Here is a 14,926-nt window from a genome sequence, read left to right as displayed (position 1 = left end):
TATATTATACACAAAGATAAAGATTGTTTATGTACTCGTGACTTTATCACTCCTGAACTTAACTTTTATACTCGTACAAATACAATCTCTTCATCATCTCGTATAACAAATAACTAAAATTTTACTTAACTTCTGAAAGAATGCGTTAATGAATTTCAAGACCTCGTTAATTTAGCTGAAACATATTTTTTTGTAACCAAAGAACATGTTTTTTTAATAATATTTGGTGAAAAACCTGGTAATTGGCGCAGTCAGTAGTCACACTTTCCTTTTCTACGTATTCGCAACATTGGAATGGTGTTTTGTTGTCAAATTTAGTAAAAATGTGTAAAAATTGGATAATTGGCGCAGTCCGTAAGAAGATTTTTTCAAAAGTTAAAAAAAAAACTAAACAAAAACTTTTTTGGAAAATTTTGAAAAACTAAATCGTCACGTAAACTTAACAAATCGCTAATTTAGTCAATAACTTGTAGTTAATTTATACCTGAACTGAAGAAGATAGAAATATGGTGTCGCGGACTTTTTTATAGGAAATTTAATTTTCTACAACTTTGTTCCTTACACTTTTTTTGTAATTTCAACCGTATTCACAGCGTTTTGATAAATATGCGACGGTGCGCTAAGACTTATTACTTAGAATTACCAATTTGCGTTCCACCTTATATTTTTGCGAACGCTGCGAATACGGTTGAAGATACAAAAAAAGTGTGAGGAACAAGGTTGTAGAGAATTGAATTTTCTACAAAAAAGTCTGCGACACTATATTTCTATCTTTAAGAGTTTAGGAATAAATTAACTTTTCAATACTTGACCACCGTCAAAATGAAGCAAATCCGTCGCTTGAGCGTCTTTGAATGACTTTGGGGCCAAAATGGTTGAAGATAGGAATATGGTCTCGGGGACTTTTTTCTAGGAAATTTAATTCTCTACAACTTTCTTCCTAACATTTTTCTTGTATCTGTAACTGTATTCGCAGCGTTTTGAAAAATAGGAACCAGAGTGCAAATTAGTGAAAGTTTGAATTTTTTTTAATATAGTTTACGATAAAATTTTTGTATTCTGTTTATGTCTTACTGTTGAAAATTGAATGCTCTACCTACCTGTATTTTTTTGTTTGCTATGTTTTAACCGTTACATAAATACAACCATTTTTTCAAATCCATTGCTCTAAAAATTTAGACGGAACAACTGCGCTCTCTAGCGACATTAACGGAACTATCAAATACGGGAACGTTTATTTGTACGCCGTTTTATATCCTAACCTTTAGATATCCGTACAAAAAACCGAGTAAAGGCTTAAAATAACTATTAATAATTAATTTTATCCGTCGTAAATTATTTTTTTTTACATACAAACTCAAAATTGGGACATGCTTTATTTTTAAACGTGCGAAACTGTCACTTGCTCGTTATTTTCAATGCCGCGTTCCAGTTTGTCAATGTAGGAAAATTTGCACGACTTTTCTCCGTAATTGGATTATTTATAGAAATGGTGTATAACTGTCTGCCTACGTTAGAAGCACGAAACCGCCAAGAATTTTTAATTTAAACAATAAACAGGTCACGATGCGTTTAATTAATAAAAGATTGCACACTGTATGAAAAACAATAACAACAAACAGCCGATTCATGGAATTTTCATTAAAAAAAAAACACCGCAGCGTAAACAAACAAACTAAAATTAAAAGCTTTGCTAAATTACTAACTGGAAAGATCAACAATTTAATATGCGGTGATTTAGTTATAATAAACCGAAATGACAGAGTGGTATTTAGAGTCCAAAGTCCGGCCCGAAATAGCCTGGCAGATGCACCAAGTTTCGAAACGGGACAAAGTTTACTGCAATTTGGCGAAAAAACTGCAAAAAATTCAAAAAGCCGCGCCAAAAATCCAGTCACGTGACCTGTCAAAGTGCCAAAAAAGCTATAATTCGAAATTTTTTCCACATTTTTGTGGCGAATTGAATGAAAAATGACCGTTTCGCTCAATTTTAACCATTGTCTGGACAAATATTGGTTCCTGGAGAGTGGGCCCACCTATCGGCGTTTATTTATGGCTCGACCTTATCTCTCTGCGCTGGTCGTAGCCTACATCGATCGTATTTATACAAAACCGGGTTGTCTCTGTTTATTCGAGCTGTGGTTCGTGCGAGCAGTGGCTGCGGTTACGGTAAACGAAACACAAAAAGATTCCTCCGCGTGTATAAATGTTGGAAGACGTAAAGTGCGGTCGAACATCGCATTGATTTCCGTCAAGAGTCTTCAAAAGTCCGTAAATCTGGCGACTGAAATTAGATACAGACTTGGAATGCGACACATCTTGAAAAAGTTTATCATACATACGTCTTCAGATCATTTTTCAGAGGGAGCGATCGACATTTAGTTGTTTCGTTTTTTGTATTTTTTTTTCTTCAATTTTCTGTTGTTATTGAGTGATTCGAAGTGTGTTTGAATTGTTTTTTTGAGTCGGCAAATTCATTCAGAAAGTGTTCTTTTTCTACAATTCTGCAACCGGATATCGAAATGGATTCAATCAACAAGAGGAACGGCAACAATGACGAACCGAAAGGTAAGCGCGGCAACGGCGCCAGATTAATTTCAATCAGGAAATTTAAGGGAAAACCTTCAAATCCACATTTCCGCACTCTAAAAATAAATACTTGCATTATATATTTTCATATCTTATTTGCTTCCTATTCGTTTCAATCGATTGGACGCATGCGTCGTATACTATATTTTATCAGCGACCCTATTCATAAATATTTTTTTGCTAAATTTCGCACTTTATTTTAAATTAAGAGAAGGTCACTCAACTCGTTTGCACTTATTTTTATCACGCCTAAAACTGCTTTGTTCCATTTGGAGCGCAATTATCAAGTGGCAACGCGCCAAAATAATTTTAATTCGCTTTTTATGGAACAATCTCAATAAAAGTGTTTGTTTTGACTTCCAGAACCACATTTTGTTATTTGTGTCACTGATAAGAATGAACACAAATATTTCATTCTGAAAAATATGATAAGAGTGACAAATACAATTAAATCATCTGATAGGACGTAACAATTGCCATGTTTTTCGCAAAGGAAAATTGTTTTCCTCAATCATGTAACCAACAACAACACATTAATTAAGACAACAAAACAAGTAATTAACTCGAAGTACACGAATTAGAGAAAATTGCAAAGGCAGTTAAAGTATTAATTAAGCTAATTACCCCGGATTTGTCCGTAATTGAGTTTTTCAAGCCAAACGGTGGGGAACTTTTTCTCGTTTAAATGTTTTTATTCTGTTGGCACCGCCTAATTTTGTCGAGTATTTCAACAAAAATTAAAAAAATATACTAAAAATGGCAATTTCTGCACATGCTACGGATAACTAAGTGTTAGGATATGGAACGGCGTACAAATAAAACGTTCCTGTCCTTCATAGTTCCGTTAATGTCGCTAGAGAGCGCAGTTGTTCCATTACCGTCTATATTTTCAGAGCAATGAATTTGAAAAAATGGTCGTATTTCTACAATGGTTAACTCAAAGCAAACAAAAAATTATAGGCAGATATAGCATTAAATTCTCAATTGTAAAATATAAACATAATGCAAAAAAAATATCGTAAACTATATTTAATTTTTTTTTAACTTTTACCAATTTGCACTCTGCTTCGTATTATTCAAAACGCTGCAAATACGGTTACAGTTGCAAGAAAAATGTTAGGAAGAAAGTTGTAGAGAATTAAATTTCCTACAAAAAAGTCCGCGAGACTATACCCTTATCTTCAACCATTTAGGCCCCAAAGTCGTTCAAAGACGCTCAAGCAAGGAATTTCCTTCATTTTGCCGGTGGTTAAGTATTGGAAAGTTAATTATAACCGTTAGAGATCGAAATATGGTGTCGCGGACTTTTTTGTAGAAAATTTAATTCTCTACAATTTTGTTCCTCACACTTTTTTTGCATCTTCAACCGTATTCGCAGCGTTCGCAAAAATATAAGGTGGAACGCAAATTGTTAATTCTAAGCGATAATTCTTTGCGCACCGTCGCATATTTATCAAAACGCTGGGAATACGGTTGAAGATACAAAAGAAGTGTAAGGAACAAAGTTGTAGAGAATTAAATTTTCTATAAAAAAGTCTGCGACACCATATTTCCAGCTTCTACAGTTTAGATATAAATTAACTTTTCGTTGCTTGACCACCGGTAAAATATCGCTTGAGCGTCTTTGGGGCCTAAACTGTTGATATGGTCTCGCGGACTTTCTTATAGAAAATTTAATTCTCTACAACTTTCTTTCTAACATTCTTCTTGTATTCGCAGCGTTTTGAAAAATACAGAACAAAGCACAAATTTTAAATAATTTTTTCCCACGTTTCTTATGAAAATTTTAGTCGTCAGTTTCACTCAGTCTGTTAAGAATGCAAAGCTCAACATTTCTGCATTTTTGGTTGGGTTTAAATTAATTTAACGACGCTCGAAGCGCCCTCATTTTTACTCTTCCGTACTATTTTTTTGGGTTTATAAAACCTCGTCTCGCCTCCTAACTTATAATCCTCCGTAGTCCTGAAATAATAATTGCAACTACACAGTTTGCAACTCTAGTTCTAGTGTTTTCTGCTTTATTTTGCTGGTTTATTTGAAAAATTCGAACAGAATTGTTCAAAAGTCCACAAGGCCACAAGACAAAGACCCTTTGTCGCAAGCATTTTTGAGTCGATTTAAACGTGACATCCAAGGCCGACAGCTTTATAAATCCCTTACATCACTCTTGTTTATCACTGATAATTATTTTTTCTTTCATAAGGAGAGAAAATTAGTGTCAATTGCATTCATTATTCCGTACGAATAAAAAATCTCTCGTGGACTTAAACGACTTTTAATTACTGAAATCCACGTGCACGTTACGTTCAAGCCATTTCATCATCACTCGTTTCTAGAAAAAAGTCTAAATTTATTTCACTCTACAATCACTCGACGATTTTTCAAACCCACGAAATTCTCTCGACTCAATTAACTAAATTTACAATTAATTATGTAACTAACCCACACGAGTGTCCAATTGCGCAAATTCGACACTAGGACAAAGCCAAAAATGTTTTTCTCGAACTTGCCATTTGGCAAAATCAATGGTCATTGCCACTTATCACTAACAAATAAATTAAGTCGGTGATTCCACTGGACTTTGACGATTATCATAATCATACATTTCTAAATTGGTCCATTTGGCGTCGGTTTGTCTCGGCCAAAGATCAATTCTATTTTTACGACATGCCTATCCAGAGAAAGTTGACCAAAAAAAAATCCGAAAATTAATAAAATTAATTTATGACCCAACGAGTTATTTATTTGTGCAATCTTGGCCTAACACAACATCGCCTAAAAATAGCGATAACCTTTCAAAATTTTCCTGATAAGATTATTCATTCGATCAGTCGATCGCAGAGTATGGATGATACAAGTTGTTTTTATGGCACAGGCGCCCAAGCACCCAAAAGGGCTCCTTTGAGGCAGTTCGCCCCCTTGATGGTGGCCATGGTGGGGCTGCCAGGGCGGGGGAAGAGTCTCATGGCCAAGCGGCTGTCCCGCTATCTCAACTACACCGGGGACGTATGCAAAGGTAATACGATCAGATTTTTCTCGAATATAAACCCGATAAGATAATAAATAAACAAACACCTGACCTAATTTTTTTTTCCTTCAGTGTATGACATTAGTGACTACCGTCGCAAACACATCAAAACCTACGCCTCACATGAGATTTTTCGTGCCGATAATCTCCCAGCTTGGCGTATCCGCCAACAAAGCTTTCGGGAAGCTTTAGAAGAGGCAGCTTCCTGGTTACAAGAACCCAACCATCATGTGGCGATTTTAGACGGCCCTAATGTCTCGCGGGCACAAAGGGAGGAAATTTATGATTTGGTCTACTGTCAGTTGGGATTCCGGGTCATGTTTATCGAGTGTGTTTGCGAAGACCCGGTCTTACTCGAACGCAATTTCAAAGTAAGTAAAAAACGACAAAGAAATAGACTAATAACAGGCGGCTAATAGCAAATTTCATCAAATTTTTATGTACCATTTTTTCGGAAAACGCATGAAAAACTGTTAAAACAAATAACACTAGTCTACAATTTTATTTATTATTAATACAGAAACTATGTTCTCCGTTCACCTTTGAAAAACATACTTATATTTATTATTATTATTATTATTATTATTATTATTATAAGTGATTTTTTATAAACTTAAATATTCTGAATCAAAATTAAGAAACAAAAATTATGTATCATCTAACTTTTTTTGTAATATTTTTTTTATTTTGATTTTACTTAAAATCATAACTGTGAACTAATGATTGCGATAAAAATTTACAACAAATGTTATAATTGGTTCCAAAAATCATTAAAAAAATCTAACTAGTATATTAATAACATGTTTGGTTGTAGTTTTTTTTTCATATTTTTCATTGAAGTTTCAACCAATAAAAGTCTGCTTCTTTCGATCTTCTGACTATTTCCTGCTGCATCGTCTCTCATCTATGTGTAATATAACTTGGTGGCACCTTTCTTCATGTTTATACTGAACAAACATTTTCGGTAAAAAAATCTGAGACTTAAAAAAATGAACCACGTAGCATATTTCAGACCTTCATAAGAAAAAATATTCTCGAATGATTTCCTGGTAGTTCGCAGCTTTTTTTATCCTATCGTCGTAATTGAATAAAAATTTCCGTATTTAAATTTTGTGTATTTTAAATTTATAATTTATAATCAGTAATCAACTAATCACTCACTGATTTCAAAAACGTTGCACTTAACAAAAATACGAATATTTGGCACTATACACTACCACAATATTCACTTACAGTAAAACACAGGTATTTCACAAAAACCAATCACACTTTTCAACCGATTTGTTTAAATAATTTGCAAAATTATTGAGATTGTAATCATTCGTGTGGGAGCCAGATCTAGACTGACTCATTTTATCGAACTCATTCCCTAAAAAATGGCATAATCTACAAAAAAAAATTCTCAGCTGACAATGCGTTTATCTATTGTATTGTCAAGAAAAAAAAACTTCGGAAAATACTCTCAAACACACTGAACGGCTCATTATTTTTCAAGGGACAAGAGGGCTCCAAGAAAATTGATTTCGAAAAAATGTTGCATTTGACGAGTTCTGCAAATAAATGATTGCAACTACTTATAATATTATTTTCATTAATAAAATTATGACAAAGTTGAATCTGAAGGATTTATAACACTATTAATTTTTACAAATCTCTACACAATCTGAACAATTTTTTTTAACATTATTGTATATTTTCAAAATTGTTTACCAATCACCTTTCCCAAAATTTAATTCGCAAATAGAAAAGTTCTTGTGAAAAAACCTCTCCCTTCTTATTACTTAATGGCGATTTTTAAGTTTATGTCTCAAGGATGTCTTCCTTCAATAAGAGTATTATCTAAACATTATAGCGTCATTGTATAATATACTATTTAATTTTACAATAATTGAATTCAAACTATAAAATCCGACATTTTAAAATTGATCACAGAGGCATAAGCCGACTTTAAATATTTCAAAAAGTTGCAAATTCGGTTAAAGATACAAAAAAATGTGTAAGGCACTAAGACGTAGCATCTTTAAAATAAACCCCTCAACTTTGTTACTTTTTCTTGTTTGTAAGTATTTTAAACCACAGTCGCATTGTTTGTAAAATATTTTCAAGAAAACTTCAATCTCAGCTTATTTAAGGCTGACTTGAGTGATTTTCAGTGATGTTTCGCCCATTTATTAACCAACTTTTCCAACAGGAAATCCTCCAATACAGTGCCGACTACTGCGACATGGCCACCGAAGAAGCCCTCAAAGACCTAACCCAAAAAATGGCCCACTACAAAGCGCAATACGAAAGCCCATCATTGGGAAGCCACTGGGAACTACCCTGTCCCATGATCAAAGTCCTGGATAGTGGCGAAGGAGGCGTAGTCGCCCATGGAGTAGTCGGAACAAAAGAAAGCAAAATTCTAGGCTACATCTCAACCCCCAAACCCATCCAACAAACGTTATATTTCAGTCGGGTAAGTTTTTAAACGAATTTTCATAATTTTGGTGTTATTAATTATTACAATAGCACGGCGAAAGCGAATTCAACGTCCTTGGAAAAATCGGAGGTGACGCCCCTTTATCACCAAGGGGGCGCATGTACGCCCAATCCTTGGCCAAACACATCCAAGCCCTAAACCTCCCCTCGTTGCAAGTGTGGACGTCGACACTCCAAAGGACCAAAGCCACCAGTGCTCACATCAACGCCCCCAAACAACACCTGCCCGAACTGGACGAGATCTACTCGGTAATTGATTATTTTTTCAATGTTTTTAACATAAACCATATACAGGCTGTCCCGTTTTTATGGTTACAAATTTAAACACCATGCAAATAAATATAAAAGCATTTTTTTTTTATTTAGCTCCGACACTATTGAATAGATTTATTAAATATTTACCATGTCAACTAAGTCATTTAGAAAAAAATAATGATGAGTTATTGTCAAATGTTTTAGAAATAGAGCTTATTATTTTTATTAAGTGATTGCAAATTAGCTAGTTTTGTCTCTGTGCAGGGCGACTGCGAGAATTTGACTTATGAGGAGCTGCAGGAGCGTTTTCCGCGCGAATTGGCCCGCCGAGACCACGAGAAGCTCAAATACCGTTACCCCCAGGGGGAGTCCTATTTGGACGTGATGCGAAGAGTTGTCCCAGTGCTGAATCAACTCGAATGCGAATCGAACGTGCTCACGATTTCACACCAGGCCGTGCTGCGCTGCATTTTGGCCTATTTCCTGGACACCCCCATCGAGGAGGTGCCCTACATCCACGTGCCCCTCCACACAATAATCAAGATAACTTTGCAAGGCTATAACTACAACATGGAGACGGTCAAAATGCCGATCGATTGCGTCGACACAAACAGGGCCAAGCCCTTGAACTGCTCCGAGGGACGCACGCGGGAAGAGGCCCTTAAGACGCTCCCGGCCCACTACGATTCCGTTGCCAGTCTCAATCTCACCTACTGTACTTAGTTATTCGTTCGGGATGGCTTATTTTACATTGTTTTAAATGTTTTAGCTTGAATATTTAGTGTTTTGTGTAGCTGAGGAACATTTGCTGGACGATAGCAATAATTGGATGTATAGTATTTAACTGTGATTTTATAGTGCATTTTTTATTTTTTCCAAATGTTAACCATAGATTTGTTTCACAAATAAATCATACAAGTTACGGTGTGTTTCTTTCTCACCCACAAATAAGGTTTAAAATCTCGTCAAAGTCGCTAGCGTCGCAATCGCCAGTTACCTCATTGCTGGCCTTTTTGGCGGCCTCCTCCACAAGGTTATCAATCCAGTCGCTGGGGTCGTTTTTCGACTCCACAACGTCCTCAATCCAGTCGTCCAGATCGTCGTTTTCGGCGGGATTTTCGTGCATGTTTTCCAGTTTTCGCTCGACAACGATGCACTCGTAACCGACCGGGTATTTGCATTTCAAGTCCTCGCAAATGTAGACGGCCAGATTGTAATTGACTTGCTTCAAAGACAGTTTTTTCTGGCACAGGGGGCACGTCTGCTGAAACGAACTTAACCTCAAAAAAAAATAATCGCAAATTGCGCGCCCGGGCTAAGTGTTACGCAACCACCGGCACGAAAATACCCACCAGTGACATTATTTGTGCTGATTTTGGGCGAATTTGATCATTTCACGGTTTAATTGTGGTTTTTTTGAATGTGTTTTGTTTTGACAGGTGACATTGTTTGAAAATTTTGGATCATGGCCGGTTAGAAATTAGAAACCAACCACGGTCTGCTCTATTGATTTTGTAGGTGGCGACACGATCGCGGCACGGAATTTAAAAAACAGGCATCAATTATTTAAAAATTACCCGTAATTTCGTCTTACATAATAAAATTAATTACTTCAAGGCTGCACGTGCGTTCTTAGAAGCTATAAGTCAGGGTGTAGTAAACGGTTTAGTACATAATTAATTTATTATCAGATAGTCGTCGTAAAACATTTAGTAATCATCATACAATTACATCTCACACGTATATTTACAACTTATAAATTTTGTTCGGATTTCGCGAAATCCGAGCAAAATTAACACTAAATTAAAGCAAGTTATTGTCAAATCTACGAGCTTAGGGCGTTCTGTAGTCGGAGGTCAATTGCCTGAATTTTAATAAGTGCTTCAGAATTCTACAAATCATAAGTGCGTTCTTTTCAGTCATTTCTGTGGTTTAGAGGCTACGAAAAAATCATTTCTCTAGCTCGAAGTGACAATGTTTGCTCCCTTATCTTTATAATAGACAATAGCTTTTTCAAGGAAGACATTTTTGGCCATAATAGCCCGCGAACTGTTCTAGCAACAGTCATTTAAGCTATTTACCTAATATAAGACTATCGTAGTAGCGTCAAATTTGCGATTTCATGTCTAGTCTAACCTTGACAAAATTTAACCGAAAATAGTCTATTTAGATTTGAATTTAGCGCCATTTATTAGTCTCCCAGCCCCGTTATTTCGAATTATTTTGCAAATATCGCCTATATATTGACTTTCAGTTGCATTTTTGATCCCCTGCCAAAATAATTCGGAATAATAGGTTAGTGTTGTCCAGTTGCTAAGCAACGTACAGTTAGCTACTTGTTTAAAATGATTGTTTACTTGATTGTTTTAGAAGAAATAAATTCGGTACTGAATCAAAATAACACCACGTCGATAAGTAAAGAAAGACATATTTTTTTGAACACTAAACAATAAACATTCATCCAACAGCTAGGAAACAATTACTTGAAAAACAAATAAACACTCAGTTATATAAAAATCTGTGCGAGAAAAATATATCTTTGGATACTTTCTTGTGTAATAAAATAAAACTTGATTGTTTTATTTAATTGACGAGAGGATAAAAAATATCGCGTTTTGCGAATGAGCGTCCCGATAGTCCTTTAAATCAATAAGTACAGTGCAAATTAGGCTTTCGATTTCTTTACAAATTAATATTAAAGTGTGCATTTTCCCAATTAAATAGATACATTGTATTCACACATATTTATGTACACATCATTAAATTTTTTATAAACTAAACAAAGTTTGTAACAATTTGTGACGTTTCATTTGCATAAAGCGAGCCAAGGGTGTGAGATATACGTTGTCACTTACTGTACAGCGTGTCTCACCTAAAACTGACGAGCTTAATATCTCAGTTATGAAATTTAGAATGCACATATTTTTGGTGGTTTTCCAATTAGGAGCAAAAAAATGTAATTTTAAAACACGTTTCTTTTATTTATAATTTAGCCAAATTACTATTGGAAAAACCCGAAAAACAGATGGCCACACAAAAAATTATCCAAATCGCTCGAAAATATTAGATTTTGTCGTTAAAAACTTAAAACAAAGTTTGAAAGCATTTAAGTAGTCACCTTTGGAGACAATTAATGAAGCATTGCTAAGCAGCATTTTGTACACCACTGAAAAAACTGTCAAAAGTGTGCGTGACGTTAGAAAATTACGTTAGAAATTACTTTAAAAACAGATCAGTGGGAAAAATTTCTGTGTCTACATTTTTGCATATGTTTCTACGTTTTTTTTGTTTTTTATTTTTTTAATATAAGTCTTGAGATGGCATCTACGTTTTTTTTATTTTTTATTTTTTTAATATAAGTCTTGAGATGGCATCTAAAAATTACATTTTGAAAACTTGGATTTTAATCTTTATCTTCTAAAATACCTGTATTCTAAATTTCATAAAAATCCGTTGACAAATATCTGAAATATAAGGCTGGAAAGTTTTAGGTGAGACACTCTGTATGAGACACTTGACTCATTTTATGCAAATGTCACTCAAATATAATGTATTAAATAAAAAAGTGACAATCGTACCAATGTTTTTATGTATGTTATACCCTGCTAAAAGCTGCTTTATTTTATTTATTCCGGTGAAATATTCTCGGAATTGTCTCGAATCGAAATTCTAGTAGGAAATGCCGCCTATCCAATAAAATCCGGTCCTCTGATTGGATTTCATTAGACGTCGCCGACTTTGTGAGAATCGGAAATTTTCAGTTACACACAATCTATTCTAACAATTTAGCAAAATATTTCTTTGATAAATAAAATTTCCAAGTGAACGAAAGCCAGTAAAAAATGGAACAATTTCGCGTAAAATATATCTAGCAGCACCATCCTAGTTCATTTTAGAAAACAGAGTTTGCCCAAAATTTGGCAAAGAAACGTCGCAACAATTCTTATCTAAACTGAGTTTATAAGTGGTAGTAGAGCGCGATGAAAACCACGTTGATTATTTCGAAAGAGTACGAACTCATGCGGAGAGGACAGCTCGAGGAGATGTTGTTGTTGGAGATGGCTTCCACTGGGCCCTCGGTCATTTCAATCTCGACTAGAAATGTTTCAATCAATTAGGAGCGAATCGGGAAGTAATCACCAACTTACTTCGAACTGATGTTTTTCTTTCATCGGCGAAAACTTCGTTCGGATTGATGATGTAACCGGGAATTGTTGACATACAAGTGAGACGGAGTTCGCCGTCGTCTCCGACGTGCAGGTCGGACACTTCGATCGAAAGCTGTTTGGTGGAAGAGGCTTTCTGGTCGAAGTAGCCGTGCCCGTGGACGATGCCGTTGGAAAAACGCTTCGTCAAAGCGTCAGGGACCTACAATTCGCCAGCGGTTCAAGCGAAGCGTTCAAATTTCAAAAAAAAGAACACAAGAATTATTTGTTCCTTTTGTAACGTGGAAAAGTTGTTCCAAGTTATGACAAGTGGTTATAGTTACTTGAAGCTAAACAAATAAATGGAAAAGAAAACAATTTCGTAAAAAACTGCTTGGTATTTGGAAAAAGCAAAAATGATTTTTAAACAAATATTAAAAAAAAAATGTTTGGCACTTATAAAACGACCTATAACGTTGTAATTTAGAAAATATATTTGATGAAAAATTATCTAACAAAATCTGTTTTTATTTTTGTTCTATGATTTGTAGTTTTGGATTGTAACTATCAAAAATAATTAAAAAAAAAAACAGATTAAAAAAACTTGTAGTTCTTTTTACTCGTTAGTTACCTAGTTATTACCCAGGAAAATTTTGTAGCAATCGAGTCAAAATTGTACAAATAATTTGAATAAAATAACTTGGTCAAAATTTTTATTTACCCACCTACAAACAACAAAAATTTACAAAATTACAACAACTGAAAATATAGGTAAAAAGTATTCCCGTTTGACGTAAAAAGGACTTGTGGCTCTTTTTACTATTTAATTACCTGTTTCTGAGCAGAACTTTGTAGCAATCAAAGGAAAATTGTGCAAATAATCCGAATAAAACAACTAGATCAAAATTTTTACTCTGCTACTTACCTTTAAAAAAATGATCACGGTAACAATTACCAAATATGTATGTGAAAAATATCCCTACTTGACGTAAAATTGTCTAAGGATTCCAAATGTGTTATCATTTACGTTTTACGACTTGTAGTTTTGCAGATATTACATGAAATATAATCCAAATTGAATTTTCCAATCTATCAAAAAAACAAAGAAAAAAAACTAATTAAAAACGGCTTGTAGCTGTTTTTTCTAACTGATTATCTATTTATAAACAAATTTTCAAAGCTTCCATATTGAAACTATGCAACTAATCTGAAAAAAAAAATTTGGTCCAAATTTTAATTTATTTATCTATCAATAAAAAAGTTATCAAAAGATGAAAATAACCAAAAATTTTTATTAAAACCGTGTCTGTTTGATGTAAAATTAGCTGGAAATTCCATATCTGTCTTCATTTTTCTTAAACGATTCGTACTTTTAGAGATATTAGATGAAATATGATCGATTTTAATTTTTCATTCGTTCAAGAAAGAATACAAAATAAAAAAATTGAAATTGAATAAAACGATTTGTAGTCTTTTTCACTTCCTTATTAGTAATTATTTCTGAACAAAACTTTCTATTAATCAAGTAAAAATTGTTCAAATAATCCGAATAAAAACAAATTGCTCAAAATTTTTACTTACCTGCCACCAATAAAAAAATTGTCAAGGTCACAATTACCAAAAATTAATGTCAAAAATATTTTTGTTTTACGTAAAATTGTCTGAGGATTCCAAATCTGTTTTCAATTTTGTTCTATGGCTTGTAGTTTTAGGGATATTAAATAAAATATGGTCGAAATTAATTTTTCTAAGCGAGCAATAATTAATAAAAAATAAATTATTTAATTGCGATTTGTAGTCCATTTTTATTTTCTAATTATTTATTTCTGGGCATAATTTTGTGGCAATCGAGTCAAAATTGTGCAAATAATCCAAATAAAACAATTAGCTTCAAATTTGTACTAACCTTCTAAAAAAAATGATCAGTGTCACAATTACAAAAAAAATATGTCTAAGGTATTTGACGTAAAATTGTCCTAGAAGTCCAAATCTGTCGTCTTTTTTGTTCTACGAATCATAGTTGAGAAAATATTGGATGAAATATGGTTGACTTTAATTTTTCCAATCTACCAACAACAAATAAAAAAAAAAAATATAAATTGGTCTAAACGAATTGTAACCCTTTTTTATTGTTTAATTACGTCCTGAACACACTTTTGGGACAATCGAGTCAAAATTGCGCAAATAATTCGGATAAAACCATTTGGTCAAAATTTTTACTTACAGACCTACCAACAAAAAATCATTACGGTCACTACACCTAAATATTTTTGCCAAAAGTGTTTCTCTTAGACGTAGGATTGTCTGAGGATTCCAAATCTGTTTTCAATTTTGTTCTATGGCTTGTAGTTTTAGAGATAATAAATAAAATATGGTCGAAATAAATTTTTCTAAGCGAGCAAAAATTAATAAAAAATAAAAAAAATAA

At 33.8% G+C, this 14,926-nt stretch overlaps 2 protein-coding genes and 1 long non-coding RNA gene across 7 annotated transcripts in view; 1 reads left to right on the top strand and 2 right to left on the bottom strand.

The window, feature by feature from the left end:
• The first annotated feature begins 2,097 nt into the window (after nt 1–2,097).
• Nucleotides 2,098–9,275, top strand: LOC662201 (6-phosphofructo-2-kinase/fructose-2,6-bisphosphatase). Its single transcript, XM_968315.5, has 6 exons — nt 2,098–2,568; nt 5,465–5,605; nt 5,690–5,988; nt 7,809–8,075; nt 8,129–8,347; nt 8,618–9,275. Exons 1-6 carry the CDS (start codon nt 2,523–2,525, stop codon nt 9,074–9,076), a joined length of 1,431 nt encoding a protein of 476 aa, XP_973408.1. The 5' UTR covers nt 2,098–2,522; the 3' UTR covers nt 9,077–9,275.
• On the bottom strand, nt 2,378–3,380 carry LOC135266484 (uncharacterized). The gene is made up of 2 exons (XR_010334552.1): nt 2,814–3,380; nt 2,378–2,645 (listed from the first exon to the last, which is right to left on the bottom strand). It is a non-coding gene; the product is annotated as an uncharacterized LOC135266484 (long non-coding RNA).
• LOC103313947 (uncharacterized) overlaps nt 9,199–14,926 on the bottom strand; it is a 102,823-nt gene continuing 97,095 nt past the window's right edge. For 4 of the 5 annotated variants that reach the window (XM_008198561.3, XM_064357333.1, XM_064357331.1 and 1 more), the window contains exons 6-8: nt 12,502–12,721; nt 9,706–12,448; nt 9,199–9,614 (exon numbers count right to left, since the gene is read on the bottom strand). In XM_008198561.3, the coding sequence (XP_008196783.1) occupies nt 12,312–12,448; nt 12,502–12,721 (357 nt within the window). In that variant the 3' untranslated portion in view covers nt 9,199–9,614; nt 9,706–12,311. Of the gene's footprint in view, nt 9,618–9,705; nt 12,449–12,501; nt 12,722–14,926 lie in introns of all 5 variants that reach the window. The other variant, XM_064357334.1, reaches the window with a different exon arrangement.

Source organism: Tribolium castaneum, chromosome 6, assembly GCF_031307605.1.
Source record: "Tribolium castaneum strain GA2 chromosome 6, icTriCast1.1, whole genome shotgun sequence".
Taxonomy (NCBI): domain Eukaryota; kingdom Metazoa; phylum Arthropoda; class Insecta; order Coleoptera; family Tenebrionidae; genus Tribolium; species Tribolium castaneum.
Note: the sequence above shows the minus strand (reverse complement) of the source record. Positions and strands in the feature narration are given on the sequence as shown.

Bases quoted from the DNA above. Each gene is read 5' to 3' on its own strand.
- LOC662201 (XM_968315.5), top strand. From the start codon at position 2,523: ATGGATTCAATCAACAAGAGGAACGGCAACAATGACGAACCGAAAG. The intron at 2,569-5,464 runs GTAAGCGCGGCA...TTTATGGCACAG, and splicing joins CAACAATGACGAACCGAAAG to GCGCCCAAGCACCCAAAAGG. The intron at 5,606-5,689 runs GTAATACGATCA...TTTTTCCTTCAG, and splicing joins CACCGGGGACGTATGCAAAG to TGTATGACATTAGTGACTAC.